The 27,598-nt window shown below is 47.5% G+C and overlaps 1 protein-coding gene across 1 annotated transcript; it reads right to left on the bottom strand.

Moving 5' to 3' along the window:
- Positions 1-1,660: 1,660 nt before the first annotated feature.
- On the bottom strand, positions 1,661-24,285 carry FFAR4 (free fatty acid receptor 4; the record flags this gene model as incomplete). The annotated part of the gene is made up of 3 exons (XM_084244602.1): positions 1,661-2,050; positions 14,959-15,087; positions 23,719-24,285. The coding sequence occupies 3 exons, from the start codon at positions 24,283-24,285 to the stop codon at positions 1,661-1,663; spliced, it is 1,086 nt and encodes a 361-aa protein (XP_084100728.1).
- Between the last annotated feature and the right edge of the window lie 3,313 nt (positions 24,286-27,598).

Here is a 27,598-nt window from a genome sequence, read left to right on the forward strand (position 1 = left end):
ATGAGCAATAGCACCAACTAGCACTGATTTTACTTTCCAGTCACTGATCCAGCCTTCAAGTGCATGTCCCTGGGTTCTCTTTGGCTCTGGTTTCTTCTCCCCTCCCTTTTCTCTCAGGGATATTTCATGAAAATGTCAGCCTCTAAAGACTAATGACCCCCAACACTAGCTTCAAGCCTGAGCTCCACATACCTGCAAATAGCTGCCTGTTCCCTACTTGCACCTCAGTAGGTTTTTTCAAGCTTGGCTGCCCTGAATGAAGCTCTTGGCTCTCCCACCTCTTTTCTCCCAGATTTCCCCACACCGTTTGCCTGTCCCACCATTTACTAGTGCCAGGATAAAAACCTAGAAGTCATGCTTGAATCCTCTTCTTCCCTCTTACTCTACATCCTGTCCATCTATAAATAGCATTTACTTTCCTGAGATCATTTCTCCCAACCCTTGGTGATACCACCCACCTCCGTGTTCCCCATCTTCTTTTTCAATTCAACAGCCTCCTAACTGGTCTCCATTTTTATTCTGGTTCCTCAAAGTCCATTTTTTGTAATATTTAAAAACATACATCAGACCCTATCAGTTTCCAGTTGCAAACTCCTGTGACTGTCCAATGAATACAGAATAAATACCCTGTGGTGGCCTGTATGGGGCCTAACTAGACGTGTAACTTTCCTGCTTTCAACCCATGACCCCCAGCAGGGCACCCATCTACCCCAGCACCAACAGCAGTGCCAAATTTCTTGGTCCATATTTGCCTTGATTTGCTCATACCATCTTCTTTCTGTTCCACAAACATACCAGCCTCTGTACCAGCATCTGCTTGTCTTTAAAACTCTGTTCTCCTGGATTTGTATGGCTGGTTCTTTCTTGTGGTTGATCTCTTGGCTAAAATATCACTCATCAGAAAGTTCTTCCGTGTCCCCTCCCTGCTGCATCTAAATTGCTACCACTGCCCTACTTTCTTTATGATGCAAAAGTATTTATTGACTCCTGTTTAATGTTTCTTCCCCTGACTAGAAGGTCTATGAGCTCCACCAGGGCAGGGGCCGTGACTGTCTAGTTCACTGCTGTATTTGCAGCACCATAGTCGCAGTGCATGCTGCAGGGGCAGCTGGGGGGTGTTCTCCATCTCAAACATGTTGGAATCACCCCACTTTCTCTGACTTCATGACACTGCTTCTCTTAAAGGATCCACAGTTCTTAAATGCGAAAAAAAAAAAGTCATCTTTAATTGCTCCTTGGAAATTCCTCCAATGCTCTTGACATCAATGATCATGACACCTCGCGGAGATCTAGAGTAGCCATGACCTTTTGGAGGTGAAATCCAGATCTCAGGTCAGTTCCAAAAATCACTTTGAAAACCAGCAAAGTGTGGCTTTATATGTAGATGTGATTGCTGGACAGTTATAAATAAAAATGTATTAAGTTCAATCATATACAAAGTTCATACTTAAGTTCATACTTAAAGAAACCTATTGCACATTCTTTTTTCTAAAAGACAAAATGGTTATTCTGAATGATGACCCCTTAATTTACTGGTACTATAAATGTATAGTTGCAGAGGTTACATTTCCTTAAAGCCGGGCACGCTGATATTATGGCCCCTTTGACAACATACATGTTTGATGGACAGCGACAAACTCTGCCTAGAGAGAAAAATTAATTAGTTGGAAATTACAGACAAATCGTTTTTCCTGACAGATGTGTCTGTAAACATGGCTCCCTTTTCTGGGAACGAGAAGCAGTGAAAAATTTTCCTCCATTCATTCCTAAACAGTGACATGTTGTAGAGGATGGGGTTGAGGGCTGAGTTGGCAAACGTGAAGGCCACCACCCAGAAGAAGAGGGATGGCCAGATGACCAGGTCTTGCTTGAAGTTCTGGATCAAGATGAGGAGGATGGTGATGATGATGGGGCTCCACATGATGAAGAAGGAAACCATGAGCAGGAAGAGGGTGCGGAAGAGACGGAAGTCCTGCTGGGACACGCGGATCTGATGGCTCTCTGAGTAAGCCATGTTCGTCGTCAGCCTCCGCCTGGATGCATTTGTGATCTGCAAGAACACAAAAAAAGACATTGAGGTTTTTGATTGAAGGGGAATCAAGGGTCCCAGAGTCGGAATCTACCCCCTCCTGCTGCACTGGGGCTACTTGGCACTGGAACTCTGTGTAAAGAGAACACCCTTCTCTGTGGCCCTGCACTCTGCCCATAATTAGAATACACCGAGAAATGGGGCGCTTAGCTGAAACATAAGGCAGAAAATCAGTCACATTGCAGATAGAGTTGATGAGGGGAAGTGAAAAGCTTGAATTGAATGGCCTGGAAGAGGCTAGTCTGGATGTGCCCCTCCCCCTTCATAGGTTTATACTTAACTCCCAAAATGATGGCATTAGGAGCCATTGGGGGTGATGCTGGAGGTCATGGGGACATGTTTCTTGTCCGCCTCAGTCTATTAAAATAATGCTAATGGTTAAAAATTCCTAGGGACACTCACCTGGGGTCAGGTAATTTCCCACAGGCTTTCATTCTTTGTAAGACAATACAACTGGACCCACCCTTAGGGTTCTTCATATGATTGCAAGATGCCCTTCAGCAATAACCATCGGCAAACTGAGAAAATACAGGCTTATAAACTACAAACCTGGACGTTATACAGTACACCTGGACCACAGTGAGGGCACCAGTTGGGGGAAGAGGGAGAGAGAGAGTGTGTGTGTTTGGGGTTCTGCTTTCAATGGGGCTGAGGGTGGAGGATCTAGGATTTATGGGCTTACTCTTTATTAGTGCATTCAATTTATAAAAGTAGGGACTTAAAAGTGTGGAAAGAGAGAGAAAGAAGGAAAAAGGAAAAGACAAGGTAGTCCCAGCTGATCAATGGCCTAAATTAGCCAGGGTCTGTGAAACAGAAGGAGGCTTACTGGGCAGGAGTCTGCCCTTCTCTAGCTGTGCCTGGCTGTAGGGGCAGGACTGGACACAGTGCAGGTTTTCTGATCCCATGCAGACCGGGTAAAGGAGGAGTCAGAGTCCTCAGTGGTTTTGCAGGTCTTTTATTTGGGGTTCACCAGGCATATGGCAGGCAGGGGTGCTGGCTGGGGGGCTGGGAGGCTGGCAGGCCTCCCAGCCCCCAGCAAGTCTTTACTCTATCTGGGCTCTCTGGCGTTCTCTGCTTCTGCTTCGGCTTCTCCTTCAGGTTCTGCTGCTGCTGGCTGGGGCTGCTGGCGTCCCCCCGTGACGCCGCCCTTAAAAGCCCAGTCTTAGTCCAGGTGAATCCCATCTACCTATGCCCACACCCTATTCCAGGTGCCCGCCATCAGGCATGCATTCAGGACAAGGATCCATCATCTATCCTGATGGCGGAAGGGCAGAAAAGCCTGACATTTTCTTTACCCTACACTGGCAATGTGCTTGAATTAGCTCTTTTTGAAGAGAATGCCCCATTGTTATGGCTGCCTCTGTCATCAAAGAAAAGTCAACCCTGGGAGCTTACAATACAGACCAAAGGCTCATGAATGGGGTTAGTGCCCTGTGGAAGACGCCCAAGAGCTCCCTCTCGTCTGTCCACCATCTGAGTGTCCAGCGAGCAGTCGGCAGTTGGCACCCTGGAAGAGGCTGTTACGGATTCTGATGTGCTGATGCCCTGACCTTACATTTCCAGCCTCCAGAACTCTGCAGATAATATCTATTGTTCTTTAATCACCCAGTCTGTGGTATTTTGTTACAGCACCCCAAATGGACTAGGACATATTTTTCCTATCATTTCTTTTTTTGAAAGAGTTCATTCATTGGAGTGAAGCAATATGTGCTGCAGGTACAAACTCAAAACACATGTGGAGGAAAACTACAGGGCCTCCATGCTCTATACCCTCCATCTCCACCTCCAGAAGGGACCACAGCAAGCAATGCTCTGCAGGTCTCTGGAAGTGCTCTACCGCCACACACATCTGGCTCTGGATTCACAGGATTCTGCTCTTTTGCTTTGCACACAAATGGGACCGCACCATGTGCTGCCCTGAACCTTGCTTCTTTCTTAACAGTGTGTCGTTCCACATCAGCCCAGGCAGAAGGCCCCTCAGTGTTATTTGAGTGGTGCACAGGGTCCATGGCTTGGCTGCAGCAGTCTTTCCAAGCCCCTGTTGATATCTATTTAGCTTTTTGTATGTGGGGAATGGGTAGGTGCTGATTGGAGTGGCTCTCTCTGCTCTCCCATAGCCTGCTGGGGAGAAGGTGTCAGGAGAAGGCATTGGGGCGGGAGTTGGGGGGTAGGCACAGAGCACTGAGCCCACACACTGACTTCCTTCCCTTTCTCAGGGGAGTTGAAGATGCCTCCCAGTCTTGCCATCAGCTGAGTTTGGGGCTGTGGCAGGCAGTGCTCACTCACTGGGGCAAGTGCTGCCTGGAGTCGGCCCCAAAATGCAATTGTATCTGGGAAGAGCCCTCACCGAAGCCTGGGGTAGAGGTGGTTTGGGAATGATCCCCTGATCAGCAGGGTCTGTTAGCACTACCGCACAATGACCTCTGGTCAGAGGCAACGGCTGACAGAAGAGGATAACTGTAGGGTAAAGAAAATATCAGGCTTTTCTGCCCTTCCGCCATCAGGATAGATGATGGATCCTTGTCCTGAATGCATGCCTGATGGCGGGCACCTGGAATAGGGTGTGGGCATAGGTAGATGGGATTCAGCTGAGCTAAGACTGTGCTTTTAAGGGCGGCGTCACGGGGGGACGCCAGCAGCAGTAGTAGCAGCAGCAGAAGCCGAAGCCGAAAGAGAAGCCGAGAAGCAGCAGAACGAACGCTAGAGAGCCCAGATAGAGTGAAGACTTGCTGGGGGCTGGGAGGCCTGCCAGCCTCCCAGCCCCCCAGCCAGCACCCCTGCCTGCCATATGCCTGGTGAACCCCAAATAAAAAACCTGCAAAACTACTGAGGACTCTGACTCCTCCTTTACCCGGTCTGCATGGGATCAGAAAACCTGCACCGTGTCCAGTCCTGACCTTACAATAACCAACTCAGGTGGACACTTGTGCTAGTTGTTTGCGAGGGAGAAGGGGTGCACTGGCAGAGCAGCCTACCCTTCCCTGCCACCTCATCCTCTGCTCCCTTCCCACTCCCATCCTGTACTGTAGGGAGGGAAGGCTTCCAATTGACCATGAGATTGATGGTTTCAAATAAGCAGGTACACCTGCTGGAAAGTTCTGGAATCAGACATTGGTGTCATTAAAGATTCTCCATCCCAGTAAGAAACAAGCTAATCAGAATGCTGCTGGTGATATCTGTTGAAAAATCAAAACCATTCATGTTTATGCTCCCAGCTCAGAGGTAATGATTGACAGGACAACCTGGCACTGTACCTGTTAGCCTGGCATGCTGTGTTCCAGCCTGTGACCTCTATCCCAGGGGAAAGACCCAACTCAGAAAGTCACAGCTACATTCATGGCTACTGCTGTTTGCTTAGTCTGCCTGTGTCCTCTGCTTTTCCTGATGGAGCAGGCTGTGGACCACACAGTGGGTGCTTACATGTCTGGAGACTTGAACAGCCACAAATCTCATCATTAGCTCTGCACCGGCCTTCCTAGACCTATTCCCCTAAGATTCTTGAGTCTCAAGAGGGGAAGTAATTGGAAGGTAATTAGCATCATTTACAATTTAGGCAAGTTTAACTACAAGATCAGAATGGCTTAAAATATTCTCCTTAGAATACTTCTAAGTAGCTAATTAAAAAATGGCTACTTAATTGTTTCATAATTAAATGCAATTGCTTGTTTGCTGCTAGGCAGAAGCTTAGGTCCACCACTTGGTGATGGAGGCCAGAGCACAGAAGCTGAGCGAACAGACCCCTTTTCTTCCCACTCACTCCCCAACAACAAGAACAGGTATCAGGATCACTTAGCATTACGGGGGGGGGGGGGCAGGAATTTGGGTGCCAGGGGCAGGTTGTAAAACACTATTTTATAAATTGTCACATTTAATCTTTACAACTGCTCTTAGGATTTACACTATTATTATTTCAGGAGAATCTGTAGGCATTACTCCCTGGGTCTCAGAGGTCTTGCTTCAGTGTGAATCAGAGAAGGTGGTTATTGATTGGAAGGGAAAACTATTCCCATTTCAGAAAGGAGGAAATGGAAACTCAGAAAATTTGAGTTGAGAAACTTTTATTAACAGTGGTCAAAGCTCCGCTCTGTGGAAATCCACTCAGTGGGAGCTGAAAATGGGCCACATGAAAGGCTCCCATGGGGCTGCCATCCTCTTCAGTCCTACCCTCTACCGCCTGCCCTGCAGTGGGGTTTTTCAGGAGCTGTAACCCCTCATCTCAGACCATAGGCTGGAGGTCACAGGGGCACATCCAAATCTGGAAGTTGCTGTGTAGAATCAGTTAGAACATGTGTTTGGGTGAAAGCTGGGCTATCCGAGACTACCCAGCCAGTAGACCTGAGAGCGGCAGTGGGGCAGGATGGCAGGCGGGTAGGTTGCACGGCAATGGCACCATCTTTGAGTAGGGGCATCACGAACCCTAAAACACAGCCTGCTGGGCACGTAAGAGATGATTTCAACTGGTCCAATTTGCCCAGCCAAGAAGGATGGAGTCATTGATACAGTGTCTTATGACTAGTTTGTGAATAAATGACATTGATGGAATTCACACTTTTGAGCCTTCACTATTGCCTGGCCCTATATATGACACTTGGTTTGTCACTTTCAGTTCTCCCAACAGTTCTGGGACTTGCTTTGATGATCCCCATTTTACTGATGAGAAAATAGGGCACAAAGCGGTTAAAGGTCTCATCCAATAGTACTCAGCTACGAAGTTGCAGAGCTGGGCTTCAAGCCTTGGCAGCCTGACTCCAGCCCACACTCTAATTCTTTTTTTTTTTTTAAAGATGTATTTATTTATGCATACAAGAGTTGGGGTACAGGCCAGAGATGTGGGGGGTGAGAGGATTCACATGAGACAGAGTGGGGAACAGAATAGGCAGACTGACCGAAGTACACTGCTGAGGGGAGCAGCAGGCAAGACAGGAGAGGTCTGCCTCGCCATGTGGGTTGCTCTCTGGCTGGCCAGGGATCGAACTCATGCTGCAGAGGCTGTGGATTGCTCCATAGTACAGTGCTTAACCCCTTGCGCCACCAGGGAGGCCTCATGCTCTTAATCTTACACCAACTACTTCCCATTCTCTTCTCGCTCCATCAATGGAAAGCCTGGTGCTCAGCCATCAACGCTGAGCTCTGATGCCAGGAACACTGACTGAGAAGCTTTCCTGGCTCACCTCTTGCTAGGAGACTTTGGAGCGCTCCTACCTCACTCCCACTGGGCTACAGGCTCCCTGGGGCTGGGTTGGGCTGCCGTGTGGCTTCTGAGCCCAGCCCTCCAGCAAATACCTGACAATGACGGTGAGGAAACATAAAATGAACTGACTCATGGACCAAGTGAGTATGTGGCAGGTCTTTTTTTAGCACTGAAAAATGCTGCCATTTCCTCCTGTCTACAATTCCCACAACTTGCAGGGACTGAGAAGGAAAATGGGCCATAATACAGGGTGGCTCCTCCCTAGCTCCCCTCCTCCCATTAGAGCACAAGCAGAGTCAACTTTTACCAAAGGTTTAAAATATCTCTGGCATTGGACATCTGGCTTGATGAGCTTTTAGATTAAACCAAATGCTCAATTAACTTGAGATTAAATTTTATTTAATTTATTTAATTTAATTTATTTATTTTATTTTATTTTATTTATTTACTGGAGATTAAATTTTATTCTCAAAAAAAAAAACCCCCACTGGGGTACATTCTGTCATCACCCCATTTGGGGAATGAGAGATGGAGACCTGAGAGGTGAAGTAACTTGCTTAAGGCTCCAAGGTCCAGTGCAGGGAGGGCACTTTCGGGGGGCACCCTGACTCCTCACCTCGGGGCTTGCTGCTCCTGGAGAGGACAGCACCTGGGAATGTGACCTCGGCCCCTCGCATCCGTCACCCCGGCACTTGTCAACATGCAAATGCTTGAACCTACCTCCAGGTACTCCCAATGTGTGAGACTGAGTTGGACCCAGAAACTTGCACTATTCATAACTTCCCCCAAGTGATTCTCATGCACTGCAGTATAAAAACTTCTAATCTACAACAGCAGGTTTGGGGGTTTTACAGTCATTTTTCAGTGCCTTTTGGAGACTTGCTGCCTTCAGACCCGCATGTGAAAGAAACTTATTCCCACCTCTCACCCCTTTGTACGCTGGGTAGTCAGACCATAGGTGCTAACAAGTGGGTGCAGGGAGGAGTTGCTCCCCATTGACATAGCTAGGATCCCTGAGGTTCCTTGATCAATCAGCAACCCTTTGATTAGAATCACCAGACTCTAGCACCACCTTGCCAGAGGACACACCTTCCTTCCTATCACCAGCAAGCAGACCCCAAAGCTGGGAATGAGCACCAGGCTGTACATTTGCTCCCTAACGCCTTCATGACTACCTGAAGCAGGTTTCCTTTCTCAGTCAAGTACTGAGATAGTAAAGAGTTTCCCATCTTCAACCACCGATTCACTTTCTTATTCAACAAGTGTTTATTGAGCCTCTACTATGTTCCAAGTGCTCTTGTAGGAGTTAAAATACAGCAAGAAACAAGGGCGCCCTGAGCCTCCCAGGGGGTGCAAGGAGTTAAGACATAACCTATGAGGCTGTCCACAGCCACTACAGCACAAAGTTCAATCCCCGGCCAGGGAGCTACCCATGGCGCATCAGACCTCTCCTGGCTTGCCCACTGCTCCCCTCAGCAGTGTATTTCAGCAGATCTGCCTGTTCTGCTCCCCACTTTGTCTCTGGTGAATCCTCTCACCCCCCACACCTCTGGCCTGTACCCCAGCTCTTGTATGCATAAATAAATAAATCTTTAAACAAACAAACAAGGGAGCCCTGACTCCCTGCACTTCCACTCTAGTGTGTATGAGGGGATTGGGGAGGTGCAACAATAAACTTACCAACTGTCACAAAGATAGAAGCATCTCATCTCGCCATGGCAACAGTTGCTGGGTGGCGATGTAAATCAAGGCCCTGCAGTTCCCATTGACAGCCTGATCCAGTGCAATTGGGTGTGACTGCAAGACTATTACCCTGGGAAAGTGTTGATTGGAAAAAGCCCCCGAAGGTGTATCGCAGGCCTGAGTCACTAGGAAAGAGGAAGCAGGGAAGGAAGAAGGGCAGTTCAGGCCACTGCCCTGAGCACACGAAGGAGAGCCCAGGGGAAGCCTGCTCAGCCCTTGTCCTCCCGCGAGGGCAGACATTGTTTTCTTTACTGCTGCATCCCCAGAACAAGCTATATTGGATCCTTGAAGGAGCCAGCAATGACTTCTTCTCTGGGACATGGGAAAATCGGTGACAAGGAGTCAGAAGACCCAGATTCCAGCCCAAGCTTGTTCCCTTGTGATCTTGGGCAATAACCAATGTGGGTTCAGTTTTCTCGGGAGCCAAATGGGCCACGGTGGCTTGCTTAGTGAATGAGAGTGCAGATATGGTAATGTTTTGGAAATCACAAGGCTAATGTAAACAGAAAACGTAAACAATTTCTGTCAACCCCCTAACACAGCTGCCCAGTTCCCAGAACACTGAAGACATTGGTCCTCACATTGCACCTGTGTGTTTGCCAGGAGGGTGACTTAGAAGCAGGGAAGCTGCCATAGGTGGCTGGAGTGTGTACGGAGTTTGCCTCTGTCTCTCTGTGAAGATATTCATAAGGCAAAGCTTTTCTGCCAAGCCTTTTCTGTTGCAAGTATAACTCTATAAAATCCATTGAACATCAGTGTTAATAGGCACAATCATCAAGGCCAATCAGTAAATCATTTGAAGTGTCTGGATCCTTGTTCTTCTTCTTTTTTTTTTAAAGATTTATTTATTTATTTATACAAGCACTGGGTACAGTCAGAAGCGCGGGAGGGTGAGAGAATTCACCAGAGCCAGAGCGGGGAGCAGAACAGGCAGACTGACAAAGTACACTGCTGAGGGGAGCAGCGGGCGGCAAGAGAGGTCTGTGAGCCATGCGGGACCCTCCTCTGGTAGCCGGGGAGCAGCCGGGGATCGAACCGGCGCTGCAGAGGCTGCGGGCAGCCTCGCAACCCAGCGCTCAACCACTGTGCCACTGGGGAGGCCCTGGATCCTTGTTCTTGCATAACGTGGTTTAGAGACAGATGGCAGAAAGGACACCTCCCTTAACACAACAGCGTTCTTGAGGTCCTCTAGAGAGTTTCCAGGTGAGTCCTGACTTGAGAAAAAGATGGAAGGAGGTGAGAAACCAGGTGTAAGCCTTCCCTTTATAGTCAGCTGAGACATTTGAGGCAGGAGTGGAATGGGGCAGACAGGAGCTCTGGGCCTCTAGGGGACGCAGGAGCAGGGGTATCTGAGCTGGAGCTGTAAATGCTGCCAGGCAAGACTGAGCACCAATTCTTTGTTCTTGCCATTCTCCAAATCTGGATCCTGCCGTTTATTCTTTTAAAAATCTCAACACCATCTTTTCCCAGCATGCCATGAGAGAAGGTTGGAGGATCAGCCCTGCCTAACAAATAACAGGTGTAACTTACTCATCCCCTGTGACAGGTTGGCGTGTCCTACCAGTACTAGCTCTTGCATGGCTCACCTCCATCTACACTGTTGGAGTTGTGATTGTTATTTTACAGATGAAGGAATTGAGCTTTCCCAAAGTTAGAGAACTTGCCAAAGGCCACACAACACGTGAGTGTCAGGTTCAGGACTCAGGTAGGTTACCTTTTTTTTTTAATATTTATTTATTTGTGTATACAAGAACTGGGATGCAGGCAAAAGGTGGGGGGTAGACAGAGTGGGGAGCAGAACAGGTAGATCTACTGAAATACACTGCTGAGGGGAGCAGCGGGTGAGACAGGAGAGGTCTGCTGCACTATGTGGGTCACGTCCCTGGCCAGGGATTGAACTCGTGCTGCAGTGGCTGCCATAGCTTCATAGTGCTAGGTCTTAATCCCTTGTGCCACCAGGGAGGCCCCAACTCAGATAATTAACCCTTTTATGACTCCAAGTCTGTCTTGACGGTCCTTTACCTTTCTTTTATCCCTCATTCATTCCTTACATTTGTGTGGCATTTAACAGTTTGCAAAGTGTTTTCACCTAAACCTCAGCATCACTCCACTCCGTTTCAGGGTTTCACCGTACTTAGTAGCAATGCCTTGCCTTTCCCCCTCCCCTTTCATGTGCAAAGCTCTTGCTACACAGAGAATGTGACCATCCCCACTTGACCCATCTCCAAGCCCACAGCACTTTGCACAAAGCAGACCTATAACAAGTGTCTGGGACTCTGGGGCCAGGCTGCCTGGATTCAAATCTTGATAGTCCTACTTAGAAGCTATGTGACCTTTTTCAAGTTACTTAACCTTTCTGTGCCTTGGCTTCCTATCCTGTAATTCTTATTAGGATTAAGTGAATTAGTTCCTGACACATTCAGACTTGTTAAATACATTTTAAAATATTCATTCTTGGGCCTCCCCTGGTGGCGCAGCAGTTGAGCGCTGGGTTGGGAGGCTGCCCGCAGCCTCTGCAGCACCTGTTCGATCCCCGGCCAACAGGCGAGGGTCCCACATGGCGTGCAGACCTCTCCTGCCACCCGCTGCTCCCCCTGTTACAGGGCAGGGAGAGGGGCAGCCCAAACCCTGCAAAACTGCCTATTCTAAATGGGTTCTGCCATCCGCCGCATCAACACAAAACATGAGACTTTAATGGGAAGGAACTTGAATACAACTAGGAAATAATACAGGAAAGGCAAAGAATCTAGTTTCTAAATCAAGCACCCAAAGTTACCCATCCCCTTTTGGGTAAAACTCCATCCAAATGGGATTGGCCCAGAGCAAGGCCACAAAGCCTGCCACAAGTCTAAAGCATCTTCCAGTGGGACCCACAGAAAAGGGTCAGAAACAACCAGGTAAGACCAGAAGGAAAAGAGCAAAATCAACATCAGGATAAAAGCTGCCATGGTCACCTCCCCACGGGTGTCACCCACATCTGTGTCACCCAGTCCACGACCAAAAGACAAGCGCAGTTTCTTCACGTGTCTCTAGGCTCCATGCGCCTCCTCCAGGTCTCCTTCTGGCTCCATCCTGCTTCCTTCCTCAGTCTCCTCTGCAGCCTCTTCTCTCTCTCAGCTCCACTCTCCTTTTGGGTGGGGCAGGGAACCTGGAACCTCCCCCTTTCCTGGGGACCACCTGTTACACCCTCAGCAGTGTACTTCTCAGTCTGCCTGCTCTGCTCTCCACTCTGGCTCTGGTGAATTCTCTCACCCTCCCGCGCTTCTGACTGTACCCAGTGCTTGTATAAATCAATAAATAAATCTTAAAAAAAAAAATTCATTCTTCACTTCTCTTCCTATTTCCCTCACCTCTCTTCTTCCAACATAACGATAATAGCTAACACAGCATTTATACTCTTGAGACCCTCCTCCTGCCCCCCAGCAAGCCCTTTATAGATCTTAACCCCAAATCTGAATCCAGTTCATACCTGAACAAGCCCCAGGCAGGGATGGGGGTTATTTGAGAGGGTCAGGAGTCAAGTGGTAGGGAAGCATCTAGAAAACAACATGGGGTTTGGGGAGTGGTTCCACGAGGAACTGGGATTAGCAGACTCAGATGGGGACTGGCCTAGCTTTGGGTTCTGGGCTTCTAAGGTTACAGAGCCTCAGCTACAAAGAAAGGGCCGTAAAATGACCAGATGGAGAGCAGGTCTGTCAGGGCCCCACTTCAATATGCCTATTTGCTAGAGGACCCATTATGTGCCATAAAACCAACATTCAACAATTGTAAACCTCCCAGAGAACGCAAGGCTTTGCTTAAACCTGACATGAGTCAGGCACTTGCACACGCCATTTGCCTGGGCCAGCTCCTGACAGCAAAGGAGCTTGCAGGAGAGGTGAGAAGCCGGCTGGCAGGTCTTCCGTCCCTGAGAGATCATTTCCTGTTTCTTGCACTTTTGAAAGCCACATTCCCTGGGGCCAGGGGGCAGCCCTGAAAGGTCACAGAGGGGACTTCTGGCCAAGTTCTGTTTCTTATTCTACTTCTGGATGCTGCCCTTGTGAGGGTGCTCAACTAGCCAGCCAGCCCTGTGTGCTGATGGTGCCTTTCTGTCTGTGTATTACGCTTCAATAAAAAGCGACCAAAGTGTACACCCTCTATCACAACACAGCTATTTGTGACAGGGAAACAGTGGACACAACCCCAAAGTCCACAAACCATGTCACATCTGTATAACAGAAGACCCGGACACTATTAAAAATAATGAGGCAGAGATATACAGGAAATGACATGGAAAGAGGCTCCAGTCTGGTGCTAAGCAAAGAAAGGAGGTTACAGAGAAGATAGCACTATCTCAAATCCAAAACCAAACCAAAATGGAATCTACAAAACATTGGATTGAACCATTACACAGAGTTGATATTTGACCACCTTCTATGATTCATCATCTAGATAGATATATACAACACACACAGCATGAAATGTGTGTATATGTGAATTTATAAGAAAAATTACCGGAAAAATTCACACTTTTGAAAGCAGACATCCTGCCATAAGCCATGGGGCCAAACCGGCTCTTTCCCAGCACCTAAGCCAGGGGATGAGCAGGCTCTGTCGGTGGCCGGACCCCCCAGGCGTCGGGTTGGAGGGCTGACCTGAGCTGGAGGGCTGACCTGGGCTGGAGGGCTGACCTGAGCTGGAGGGCTGACCTGGGCTGGAGGGCTGACCGGCTCAGCTGCGGAGGGCGCCACAGCAGCGGGGTTTGTTTGCCTGCTGCTCCGGCCCCAGCCTGAGCTGCTCTAAAAGAGGAAGCGGCTGGGGCCGTGGCCAGAGAATGCAGCCTGCGGGCAGCCCCTCCGCTGGCCACAGCCGGGTTTGAGCGCCTGAGCTCAGCCCTTAGGGCCCGGGAGGGGAGGCAGTTAAGCCGCCAGCAGCCCAGAACTACTTGCCTCTGGGCAGCATCCAGGCTGCTGGGGGTTGGAGGTGGGGGCGGGGGCGCTGCTGGAGGCTTCTCTCAGGCCGACTTTCTGTGGGCCTGGCTTGATGGTGGCCCCAGCTCTAGAGAAGTTTGAGCGCCATAGAATCCCCCAACCTCGGGCCCAAGAGGCAACAGCAAGCCCCTCTACCCTCCAAAACCCGCCACTCCCGCACAGGGCAACCTTGCCACTGCAGCCCGGGTGGGTCTGCATGCCCTGGGGCAGCTTGGGTCTGCATGCCCTGGGGCAGCACGGCAAGGGAAACCTAGTCCTGGCCATCACTGCCCACCTCTGTCTGCAGCATGAGCCTCAGTGGGGCGAGCCAGCCACGCCGCTGGGCTTGCACTGCCCTTAAGCAGCAAGGTTTGGGGGCTCCGGAGCCCTGAGATGGGGGGCCTCCAGCGCGCAAACCTGTCCTGTGCCGGGGGAGGGGCTGCCCGCAGGCTGCTTACTCCGGGCCGCGGGTCCCCAGCTGCTACCGCTTTTAGAGCAGCTCAGGCTGGGGCTGGAGCAGCAGGGAAACCGCCACTGCAGCTGAGCCCTCAGCAGCTGCACCCGCCAGCCCTCCAGTCCTTCTTGCTGGGGGTTTTGTCCATCAACAAAGCAGGAAAGAGCCGGCTTTGTTTTATGCTCTGGCTTATGCGCAGGGATCCGGTTTCACTTTGAACTGTTAACAATACAGGTAAAGTACATATTTAGTTTCTATGCTACACATTTCTATACCTTTGATTTTTTTTCTGTGTGAGCTTGTGTTACTTTAACTATGAGCAAAAAGAGATAACAACAATCACAAGACAACTTAAAAAAAATAATAATAAACTCTCGTTCATCAGTGTCATAGAGGGCAGAGGGTGTGGACGCAGGGAGCCGGGGCTGGATGAGGGGAAGGCCAAGGTGACTTCTGACCCAGAACTGCCTGCTCCACCTGCTCCACCCCGAGCCTGAGTGAAATTTAGCTGTGGCGCTTAAAGCAAACGTACCTGTAAAATTTTGGAGTAACTGATCACAATGAGGAATCCTGGCACCAAGAAGTTCAAAATAACAAAGAATACATCCCAAAAGATCTCTCCGGCAATGTTGGGCCACACCAGGGTGCAAATTTGAATTTCCTGGTTATAAAAAGAAAGAGATCATCATTTAAATGTTGACTTCTGATTTGGCCTTTCCTCTTAGCAGTCGGTGTCACACAGATGGTATTACAGGAAGTCCCAGAATGCCTTCCACTGCTCATAGCCCACTGACAAATCATTGGCCTCTGACCTGCAGAATAACCAAGACTATTAGTGCCCTTCTCCAGGGCAGGCAGCTGAGCCTCAGGCTCACAGGCTGGTAAGAGGTAGAGCCATTCCTAGGTGTGGCTCCTGCCCGTGTGCTCTTTCCACTTCCCTGGATTAAGTTGCAATGAGCCATTGAGTTTTCCAAGCCTTCATTTCACAGATGAAAAAACTGACCCCTGAACAATTAATGAAGAAGGGAAGTAATAGCTGCCCACAAGCACACCAACACAGGAAGGAGGTTTCGGTACAGTCATACTATGTATGCCAAAGTCAAGGGTCGGTGTGAAGGATTGTGTTATTTTGGGGGATATTCAAATGTCAAAAATGTGACAAACTGTATCAAAGGTCATGGCTTGCTTCAACTCAATACTAGAAGCCAGACTCAGGGACTCTGTCTTCATCCATCCATTCAACTCATACTGAATGCTATTCCAGGCAGAGGGGAAGCATTTGTTATTGTTGTCCAATACGTATCACAATTGAGTGAGGAAACTCAAAATACAGTTCAATCGTCACCTCTTTTCCTATTCAGGGTTAGCAGAAAATTGTAACATTTAATATTTATTGAGCATTTATTCTATCCTGGGCAACACTTTCCATCCCTTATCTTACTGAAGGTTCACAAGCTCTATATTGAAATGTATTATTATTTTCCCCATTACACAAAGTAACTAAGGTAACATTACACAGGTAACTAAGGCTTAGAAAAAGTCTTCTAAAACAATCATTTAAAACACTAAAAGCATATTCCTTTTTAAGTATACAATATTTTCCCCAAAGAGCGAAAATGTTGTAAAGGATCTCCAGGAACCTACCAGGAAAGCTCTATGGAAAACAGTATCTGTTTTCCATAGTATCTACATATCAAACAAGGAAGAATAATTATAGTTGTTCTGTGAAAAGGGAGTGAGAATGTTGCTTCATTTTCCTATTTTGTTTAGAGGTACCAGGTATTCCAAAAACTCGTTCCTCCATCCCTATCCCTACCGTCCACACCTGATGGGAGAACATTTATTAGGTCTTTCTTCCTTTTATTGATTGAAAAGGTGAGTCTTTCAAGGATCTCCTGGCTGTAGGCAGCAAGATTGCCTTGGCTTTTTAGATAATCCAGGCAGACTCTGCTGTGTCCAGGCTCTGCCCAGCATGGACCCCCATTCCATGCACTGTGGGCAGCACATAGCAGCAGATACACTAAAGTAACAATCAGAAGAAATGGGTTCCAGCCCTCAGTGTGACTTGGTCTCTAATTCCTATACATGTGACAGAAAAATGTACAAGGAGGGCAGAAAATCAGATGACCCCAGAACCACTTCTTAAAGCCCCCAAGAGGCTGAATTCTTTCCAATGCCTTCTCCAGAATGTTTGCCAAATTTCTCCAGGCTTAACAAGATTTTGTAGAAGAATATGTAATGATAGAGCAAAGTGTTCTCCTGACATTCAGGACGAAAAGCAGGTCCTTAAACAACATGCTTATATGATGAGCTCAGTGCAGTTGAAGAAAATGCATGTGCGTGAAGGAGTAGACTCCACCCATGCATGCACCCATACAACCATTCCCTGGGGAAAAGACTAGAAGGATTTACTCCAGAAAGTTAACAGTGCCTGTTTCTAAGTGGGTCTCCCCAGTTATTTTTATTATTTTGTCTTATCTGAATTTCCTAAACTTCCCATAATGTGCTGAGATTGCTTTTATAAGAATAGGTGAATTTTTAAGGGAAATGATGATCAAAGCTGAAAGACAGATTACGGTCACAGTTTAGCAAGCCTGACCGAGGGGATTTTCTGCTGACAATGAACCTGTTCTATCCCAGGAAGTCACCAAACTCCCTGACTCTGAGGAAGACACTTTTTCACCTTTTATTTGTGGCACACACTCCAGGCAGAGACTGTGATAAGGAAGGAAGATAAGAACTCTGCACAGCACCTTCACACATGGACTAAGCATGTGTAGACTAGATGAGTGATTCATATGCTCTTTAGAAAGCGATATGGTATCATTGGTTAAATGCAATAGCTATTCTCATTAAAGAATTAAAAAACAGGCACCAGGCCTGTAGTGTGAGATGTAACTTGGTGTTCCAGTTTTGTTTGTGGGAAAGTCTGTTTGACTTATTTTAATGCGAGGTACTGAAACTTGTAGAAGGAACTCAGCAGGAGTCAAATGTGGAAAGTGGGGCAATGAGCCTTTAGAATGTTCTCTATACTTGTTCTGCATGTTTCAAATGTTTCCTGATTTGAAAGCCAAATGTGCCAGCCCTGCTTTGTTACCACAGAAGCAGAGCTGATAGAGCAACAGTGTTGTTTGTTTTTTCTTTTCATTGCGGTAACACATTGTGGAAACAGTAGTTTACAACTCTTTGTAAGTCTCAGGGGTACAATTTCTCACCTCAGCAACTGTTATATATCACCTCACAGCCACCACCAAATATTCAGTCACCATTCACCACCACTAATTGGCCCCCTCTACCATTTTCCTCCTCCCTCCTTCTCCTCTGATAACCACCATTCTGTTGTTGGTGCCTAAGGGTTTGTGTTTTATTTCATTTGATTGCTTTTTCCCTCTTTGTATTCCACAAATGAGGAAATCACACTTTTTTTGCCTTTCTCCTTTGACTTCACTTAGCATAATCCCCTCAAGATCCATCTATGTTGTTGCAAATGGCAAGGTTTCATCTTTTTTATGGCTGAGAGGTATTCGTTTGTGTGTGTGTGTGTGTGTGTGTGTTGTGTATCACATCTTTATTCAGTCATCTGTCTTTAATCATTAGGGTTGTTTCCATATCTTGCCTGATGTAACTATTGCTTCAGTGAACATAGGGGTACATATGATAGTTCCATTTTTAATTTTTTGAGGAACTCCCATACTGTTTCCCATAGTATCTACATCAATGTACATCCCCATCACTAGTGGGAATATGGGTTCCTTTTTCTCCAAATCCTCAGCAGCACTGTTTCTTATTTTCTTAACTTTTTGATAGTAACCACTCTAGCCAGTGTGAGGTAAAATCCCATTGTGGTTTTGGTTTGCATTTTCCCAATGATAAGCAATGTTGTACATCTTTGGTGAAATGCGTTTACATCCTCTACCTGTTTTTTTAATATGTTGGTATTTTGCTGTTGTTGAATTGTATGAGATGTCTGTATATTTTGTATTTAACCCCTTTTTTGATATATGGTTGTGAATAACTTCTTTCGTTTAGCAGGTTGCCTTTTCATTTTAGTGATGTTTGTTTTGCTATGCATAAACATTTTGGTTTGATGTGGTCCCATTTATTTATATTCTCTTTTGCTCCTTTTGACAACAACAGTGTCCTTTAATTCATTTGCTCAACTACTCATTGACTTAAGCCATGGTGGCCGAGTCTCTGGGAAGCCACAGCGAGGATGGACAAGCCTCAGTCCTAAGCTTCAAAGAAGTTACGATGATGTAGTCAGGGAGGGAGAGAAGCACTGAGAAACTTCAATACAGGGCAACAAGCTGGAAGTTCCCAGAGAGCTAGAGGTGACAGAGAGTGGAGTCAGTGGGAAAGCTGCTTCCAGAAGGGCTGTGCTGCATACAGTGTATTTGTGAGGACAGGGCTTCAGCCATGCAGGAGCTCTGGTGTAGGGACCAGAAGGGATGGAGGTCACATACAATGGTGTTAAATGTGACTTCTATCTCTCCTTGGCAATCTTAATCCATTTTTTATGACTTCTTTTTGCAAATGATGCTGCAATCTACTCTTTCCAGCCCAGTTTTGTCCTGAGCCCCTGGCCTCACTCACCCCACTGCCATGAGGACATCCTGCAGGGCACCTAACAGGCATGTCTCTCTTCAAATGTTCCACCCACAAAAGGGTCCACCCCCTGCAGTCACCGACTGCATGGGACCCCATCCGCCATTCTGCTAGAATCCTGAGTACTAGCTTTCCGCCTTCCTCTCTGAAGCCCTTCCCACTCAGAGGGAAACGTTCTATCTTAGTAACTATCCCACCCACCCATATATCTCATTCTCACAGCCCAGTGCCTCTTAGCCTAGGCCCTTTCATGCCTCATAAGTCCAGTCTTCCTAAACAGGGGTACCTAATTTACCTAAAGGGTCCTAAAGGGATCTACTAGGCCCTTCTCCAAGTTGCCCCCAATAACCCTTCCACACCGTCTCTTGCTCCCTGTGGGCTATTTTCTCTGCCCGTAATGTCCTTCTAGTCTCCCACGTCCTTGTCTGGCTAACTATCCCTCATCATAGGTAGCACTTGGCTGAGATACTCATTCTTTTCTAAAACTCCCCTGTAAGTGGGGACAGTTACTCAAATACTGGCCCCTGCCCACAATGCCTGACTTGTTTGCAAATACCAATGGATTGCAACTGTTTCTTGTCTGCTCCTCTATTCATTCTCCCTGGAGTACCCCTGGGGATCTCTTTGTAAATCATGTGCCCTGCCCCACCTCTTCAAACAAATGGAAGACTTTAAGATCATATTTAATGAACTTGGAATCCTTGTTGGATATCTTCTCTCCTATCAGTTTCCCAATAAAAAGAGGGACTTACTTTCTCAAATCTTTAAAGACTCTAATATTAACACAGGCAAGCAAACTGTGTTTGTGTCCTCAGCCAGTCCACACTCAGTAGACACTGGATGGCCTTGCTGGCCTGGTATTAAATCAGGACAGGGCGAGCAGTGAGATCGAGTGTTTCTAAGGAAGTGAGAACTCAGGGGAGATGGCACCAGGAGGAACCAGACAGAACCCTGTTAATTCCGGTTCCATCCTTTGCCCACTCTGTGACATGAGGCATTTCAGCCTTCAGAAAGTGAGCATGAGAACCCGTATCAGGGGATTATTGAGAGAGCCCAATTAAGGCCGGGGCTGGGATGACATCTGTGCTCAGCACATACACCTCCTTGGAGAGGATGATTGTCTTGGTCATGTGACTGGTGGCAGGGGCAGGAGGGAAAGGATTCTCAGTAAATGTTTGTAGAGTAAGTGGACAGCACATTCCGGCCAAGGCGGCCAGTCCTCCCCACCTGCCGGTGAGGGTCACCACCCCGCCGGGGCCACGGCACACACGGGCAGGAATCCCCTGGGGACAGGCTGAGCAGACTTGACTGAGATGTCTCGGTTGCCAGGATGTGTCCACTCTCTTAGAATGGCGGTCTATTATTTTACAGCAATCAGAGGAATTACACTGTTTGAAGAATGTTTAAAACGTTTATAACCAAAGATAAGGAAACTAATAATAGCTGGCAATTCCTGAGCGCTTAACTGTGTGTGCGCCAGGTGCTGGCCCACTTACCGAACGTTAGTGCCCATGAACGTCCCGTGAGGTTAATACTGTGTCATGTGCCACTGAGGAAAGAGAGGGACAGAGGCGGGACAGCTCTCCTGTGTCATGGGGCTCTTAGATGGCAGGGCCTGGATACGAACTCAGAGTACTTGACTCCAAAACCTACACACTCCTAATGCCAAACTATCTAGCATCTTCTACCACGTTTATAATTTCATCCTCCTTTTAGTGAAGTCTGAGAGTCACTCTGGGCCGCTGGCACCATTTTCCAATTTTAGGGAAGTGGGTCTCAAATAAGTGGCAAGTGCTTATCAGCACTGTGTTCTTGGGCTCAGCTCCTCAAGACGGGGGTGGAAGGGTTGGAGATGTGGGATGTAGGGCGTGGGGTGGGGTGGGGACCCAGCGTGTGCTCGAGGTTCGTTTTCTCATCTGTGGTTTCGTAGGAAGATGCCCTCCATGCCAAACTTCCATATTTTGTGTCAAGTGAATGGGCAGGTAGAATCTACAGCCTGGAGCTGGGAGCAGAGGACTGAGAAAATAAGTCTTTGTTATTTTTAAATGAGACTCAGCTCAGTCTAGACCCTACTCTGTCTCTTTTCAAATGGCCACTCTTCCTTTTTGCCTGTTGTTCATTCTTTTCACTGTAATTCTTCAACCACTGAGCTTTCTTGTGTTCACCTACAAAATGAGAGTTTCCTCCACATTGAGTCACAGCCCTCGAGGAACTGGTATGTGTGGGGGGGAAAGGGGAAGATAGAGAAACAGGAACAGAGGACTGAGAGCTGGCAAAGCCTCTTCTGGTTTTTTACTCACAAGCTCCCTCGTCCCTTCATTTCTAATTTCAGGGACTAAGGATCCTGCAAACAACTCTGGCTCCCAGTCTCCCCAAGTGCATCTGGGTCCATTTTCTCTCTGGGACTTTGCCCACATTCTTCTCCAAAGGTGCTTCAAAACAAGTTGTTTCCACACTTAAACAAAAGAGTCTGTGTGTGTGCCCTGAGGGGGCTGGGGAAGGCCAGCACCACCCAGCCTCCGGGGGAGAAACACCAAGAGTGGAGACATGGAAGCCCCTCATCTGGGTGATGACCGTCTGGTGCAAAAAACCCTTAGGTTTGTCAACAAACCATTTTTGTCTGGACTTCTGGTAGGGCAGGGACAAGACTCATTTTTTTAGCGATATTTTTTAGCAATATTTAGCAATATTGTAGCTAAAGTAATTCTTAACGGAAAAGGCATATAAAGGGAAAGGAAAGATGTGCATAAGATATTTCTACTTGATCTTTCACTTCCTGTATAGGAATTTAATTTCTATAAGAAAGCAATAGGGATAAATGCTCAATTTCTCAAAACCAATGTAACTCCCAGAAAATAATTTAAAAAAATTTAAATCTGATAGAAGAACCCCAGGTCCCCGCTGACTCAGTGGTTTCAGTTATGACCTGGTCTTCCACTGATTTTAGAAGCAACTATATGACCCACCTTGATTCTCAGGCATATCTGAGTTGAGGGGGACTGGCCTGTCCACAAAGCTAGGGTTGCATTGCCTGCCCCTGCCACTCCACTAACATAGCTCTGCCTGCCTTTCCTGGGCCCTGCTTGAGACTTACACCTTCTTCGATCAATGCTCCAGATGTGACAGAGTTCATACTAGTTAATCATTCAAGACCTTAAAACAAAACAAATGAGCCAGGTATTCCACAAAGGAAATAGACTATTAAGACAGAGACTTTTAGGTCTGATTTATGTAAAAAGATACTGTTTACAAGGATGCAAACTTCTGACCGGCAAAGTAAAGGCCTCTTGAGACTCATCTGCAGAAATTGCCTCTGTGTCCATGTTCAGGAAGACACAGCCAAGTCTCCCTGGGCAGACAGTGTTTTCTCCATAGGTGGCATAGCCTTCCTCCAGGTCACCTCTCGTTCCCTCCTGCTGTCCTCCTGTGTGTTACCCTCCCACCCTCTTCTGACAGGTGAGAAGGCCTTTCTTTGGGATTGGGGTTTGTGCCCCACATGCCTACCTGGCACCAAAGTTGAGTCTTAGTGCCCTCCATGTGGGCAAACCCAGCAACCTCTGTAGGGAAAGGGAGGAGGCAAAGAACCCAGACTGGAACAGACCCTCGGGACACTGAACCCTGAGCAAGCACTTGAGTCCCCCAGTAGGAAGCACCAAAAGTCCTTTCCCTACCCGTTCCCTCCAGGCACAGAGAACCCAACACACCCGATGATAGTCAACCGCAGGTTGCTGCCCCCCACTGTAGCCTGTGTCCAGGTGGGGTGTCCAGGGGTAAAGTTCAGGAATCTCAGTGCACAAACCCAATAGGCACAGAGTACAGCAGCAACCCAGAACAGACCTACGCCAGACATTCCAAACCATGGAACTCAAAAGGACTCGAGACACTGTCCTGAGCTGGCCACCTTTTTCAGATCACGTACCCTAATGACAAATGTGGGTGCCATTTCTAAGGATAAAGCTTAATGACCTAACCCCTGTGATCTGTGGAATATTTCCAGAGCCTTGGATACTCTGGATCCACCCAACCAAGCCTCTCAGCGTTAAGAGCCCAAAGTCTAGTCTGAGCCGTCCAACTTGTAATTGGGGAACCTAACGCTTTCAAGCTGAAGTCACCAGCCCTGCAGAGGCAGCACTGGGTCTGTGTCCCCGGGTCTCTAATGCCCTTTCTCCCCACGGACTCACACCTGTCTTCCAGTTCTCAAAGCAGGACCCTTGCAGAGCCAGCACTCCAGTCCCTCCTTGCACTAAGGAGATACCCCTGAGCAAGTAATTGTTCTTCTGCGAGCCTCAATTTCCTCATCTGAAAAGTAGGTGTGGTAATAATGGTAGCACCCAGGGAGAAAGCAAAAATCAATATAATATGATTAACCATTCACATCCCCAGCCTCCACGGTTCTCTCTGACTGCCTGTTAAACTCCCCTCTATTCCATGGACCCCGCAATAGAGGCCCAACACCTTACAGGCGTTGTGGGGACTCCACTTACATTGTTTTAGAGGGTGCTCAAGTAACGACATCTCAGGGCTAAAATTTAAGAGAAAACTTCACAGCGCCAAGCACCAGTATCTGCAACAAATGCCCTATTATCTAGTTGTAACCATCATCCTAAGTCACCGTTTTGTAAGATCCCTCCCTCCCTGTCAACCCGCCCTGGTCGCTTGCCCTTCCTGCGCGCACAACGGCGCTCACCTGGTCGGTGCCGAGGAGTCGTTGCGGGACAACCTGGAAGTAGATGCAGAGAGGCAGGGAGGTCAGCGCCGAGCAGCCCCAGATGAGCGTGAGCAGCAAAGCCCGCGTCCGCGGCCCGGGGCCACGGACTCCTCGCTGCAGGCGCACGATGCACACCATGCGCTCCAAGCTGACAGCAGCCAGGGTGAGGATGGTGACGCTGCCGCTCAGGCACATCACGTAGAAGAGCAGGTGGCAGGCGACCTGGCCCAGCAGCCAGGCCTCCGTCCAGCGCACAACCAGCACGGGCGGGATCGCGCTGGTGAAGAGCAGGTCCGCGCAAAAAAGGTTGAGTACAAGGCAAGCTGTGGTACCTCCGCGCCTTCGGCGCGCCACCAGCACTAGGGCGCACAGGTTGCCCAGCAGCGACACCGCAAAGATTAACGCCAGAACGACAGTCTCCACGGTGCTCAGCGCTATCCGGTGGTCGCCCTTGAAGTCGGAGAAGAAGGGGAAGCGGGTGCGGTTTGCCAGCTCCAGGCTGCGCGGGGGGCCAGTGCCTACAGTCTGCGCGCTCTCAGGGAACATGCCCAACGCGCGGCGGCCCGCGGCCCGCAGCCCTCTGTGAGCGCGCTCTTCTGGGAGGTGACTGAGAGCCAAGGCGGGGAAAGAGGGAGGAAGGCGGTTGCGACATCTCCCCTCCGGCCCCCTCCCGCCTGCGGAGCGCCCGCGCTGGGCGTAGAGAGCTCAGCTCCAGGCGCTGGGAAGAGGAAGTGCCAGAAGGAGCGCTGGAAACACCCTGTCTGGGTGGTGACCCGGGGAAAAGCTCACCCTTCAGGTGGGTTTGGCAGCACCGGAGGATCCCTGGAACCACACATACCCAGTGAACCCTCACAGGCCAGCCCAAGTCTCTCATCTTCCAGTGGCACCAGTGTGCCAAGTCCACCCATTTAGCCAAACTCACTTGGGAGTATCAGAGCTGGACTTGGGAAATCATTTTAGCCTATGTTGTTCAGGCCTCACCGAAGAAGCTACCTGGGTCTGGGGGCAGGTGCCAAAGAGCCTTGCAATGGGTTTAGACTGGGGGTGGGGGAGATTGCAGAGGTCAAAGGGGGAGAATCTTTTGTTTTATTATCGATAACATTAGACTTTGGGTGGATTAAGGTCGCTATACACAGTTTTTTTGATCCGTAAAATGGAAATAATAACACCTCATTGGATAATTGTGAGGATGATATAAAGAGATCCACACTCTGAGCACATAATCACTCAAAAAGTGTCATCAATTACTAGTTAGTGTGATTAAAATGCATGTCAATTTTGCATTCTGAGCAATGATATAAAATGTTTTCATGTAAAAAATGGTGGGATCCCCAAAATCTTGAATAAGCTCAACATCCCCAAAAAGATATTCCAATACTTTCAGGCTGTGAATGTGCCTCAGGCACCCTAGTTTGACAGGCCCTGGGCAATACAGTCCCCATATAGATGAGGAAACTGAGACACAGCAAGAAGTGACATGTCAGAGGTGGTCCCCCATTAGTAATTAAAGGTCAAGTCACCTGCCCTTGTCCCAAATGCTTTCACCACACAACTGCTGTCTAGTTTTCTGATATAGGGAATTCGGAAGTTAGAGAATTAAGAGTGTCCAGTGACCTCTTCCTTGACCAGCCACCCTCTCACTACCCACAGCTTTCCCCTCTCCCGTTTACCATACAACCAGCCCTCTGCCTAGCAATTGTTCCCGTGCATTTATGAAGGGTTCAGTCTGGCAGTCTGAGGAAGGGTGGGGGAGGGGGGTTGTACTTGTGTGTCTGTTTATTACCGTGTGGGGAAGGTCTGATTGGCAATGTGACCTCTGACCTTAGTGGCAGACTGCATGTCAGTGGGAGATGCTCATTTTACACCTGGATTGAGCTCAAACTAAAATGGAACCAGCTTGTTTCTGAAAGGGGGTAAGAGGTTGACATATAGAGAATACAGGTGGGATCTGGCAACTGTCTGATTAGGGTCAGGGGATATTCATTCTCATGTGAGGGAAAGGAGAGCTGTGTGTGTTTGGGAGAGGGGAGAAGGAGATTCCATTTTCACAGGCTGATGTGTTATAGGAACAGGAAGAGGTTTTTGCAGTGTGAGTGACCAGAGTGGAGTCTCTGCACTAGGAGGTCTACTCCATCGTTACCCTCCAGTGTTCTTCAGATGGCTACATGGTGAGCACAGAGGTCCCCAAACCACCTCCTTTCCCATCACTTTCATGGCACCCCTAGGCCAAAAGGAAAATCCAATAATTCCATTTATGAAATAGTTGGTCACAAATGATTTAATAATACTTTATGTTCTAACAACTTAGAAACCACCTTCAAAGACAAAAACAGTGAACTGAAAAATAAAATTTTGTTCCGGTCTTAAGCAACCAGAATAGTTTCCTGATGGAATGGGTGCACCTGTTGAGCTTTGAAAAACCAGTCATCAGTTTGGGCTGTTGCCCTCATTTCTTGCTCCATGTTGATTTTTATGCACTGCCTGCTTTTTATCACAGTAACCCCTGAAAATTCATGGATTTAATGTTGAAATTGTGAATTAGGTAGTTTGTAGTTTATGCAGAGTCCACTGGATAGTTCCAGAGGGGAAGGGACTAGTCCTGTTTCCCTGGGTCTGAGCACACACAGGCTCATAGTTACCAATGCGGCCTTGGAATCTCCCTGCCATGATCAGAATCCCGGCTGTATACGCACTGTGCGACCTTGAGCAAGTTACTTTAGCTTCTGGTGTTCAGCCTTCCTGTATATAAAACGGTGATAATAACAGTACTGACCTCACAGGGGCTGGTTTTTTTTTTTTTTTTGGGGGGGGGTTGTGCAGGGTGGTGGTAAGTGAAGTGTCTGCACATCAAGCTCTTATTTTTTTTTCCCCCAAGAATATGTCGACTGCAACTTTTGCCTGATGATTCAGAAATGGGTATGCATTGTGAGAGTCCAGTCGTCCATAAGAGCTTTGCGAGCTTTTGAAGGAAGTGCTGTGTGCAGTATTGGCTTTGCTTCTGGAATCCAGGACACAGCTGAAATTGCCTAGTGCCAGTGACTGACTGTCTCATCTGGAGTAATCTTCTTCACCATCTTTTCTGGCCTAATAGATATTTCATTCTCACACATTTGCCAAACAGACATCCGTTCTCTTCTCTTCTCATTGTTTCCTTGAAGAGAAGTGATAGTTCATAGAAATGAGAAAATGAAACAAAATAGAAAATTTTATTTTCTTTTTAAAACAACAGTATAGAGTTAAGGTTGCAGTTTAAAGTGAGATAATTTGTCTAGATACCAAATTTCAGAACCCATGCTATATGCCAATAAATGGCACAAATTGACATGGAAAAATAGCTTTTTTTTTTTAATCTATTTCTCAATAGGGCATTTGGGTTGTTTCCAGTTTGGGGTATTTAATTATAAATAAGTTGTTACAAGCATTTGCATCCAGGTTTGTATTTTTTTTTATTATCTATGACTGGTTCATTTATTGTGTCAGTCAATGACAATTTCATAATTCATACAAGTATATTCTATCCTTAATATTAAATTAAAATTTGAATATAAGACAATATCTTAGACTAACTTTAGAAAAATAATGAATAAGAAGTTGTATGTCACTTCCCAAGCACAGATAATTTCTTTTTCTTTTCCAGCTTCTTTTAACCTAATAGTTCTAAATGTTATAACTTGGTACAAATTTACCACCCTATAAATCTGAACTCTGTAAATTTCAACCAATTGCAAAAACAAAACAAAGCATGTCTGTTCTTGAATTAATTGTGGAAATAATTGAATATAATTACCAAGAACACCTTCAATTTCCCAAATGAAACATATTTTTGAATATTCTCTCTTTATATTTATGGTGGTCTCCA

The sequence above is a fragment of the Talpa europaea genome (genome assembly GCF_964194135.1).
Source record: "Talpa europaea genome assembly, chromosome: 10".
NCBI classification, from domain to species: Eukaryota; Metazoa; Chordata; class Mammalia; order Eulipotyphla; family Talpidae; genus Talpa; species Talpa europaea.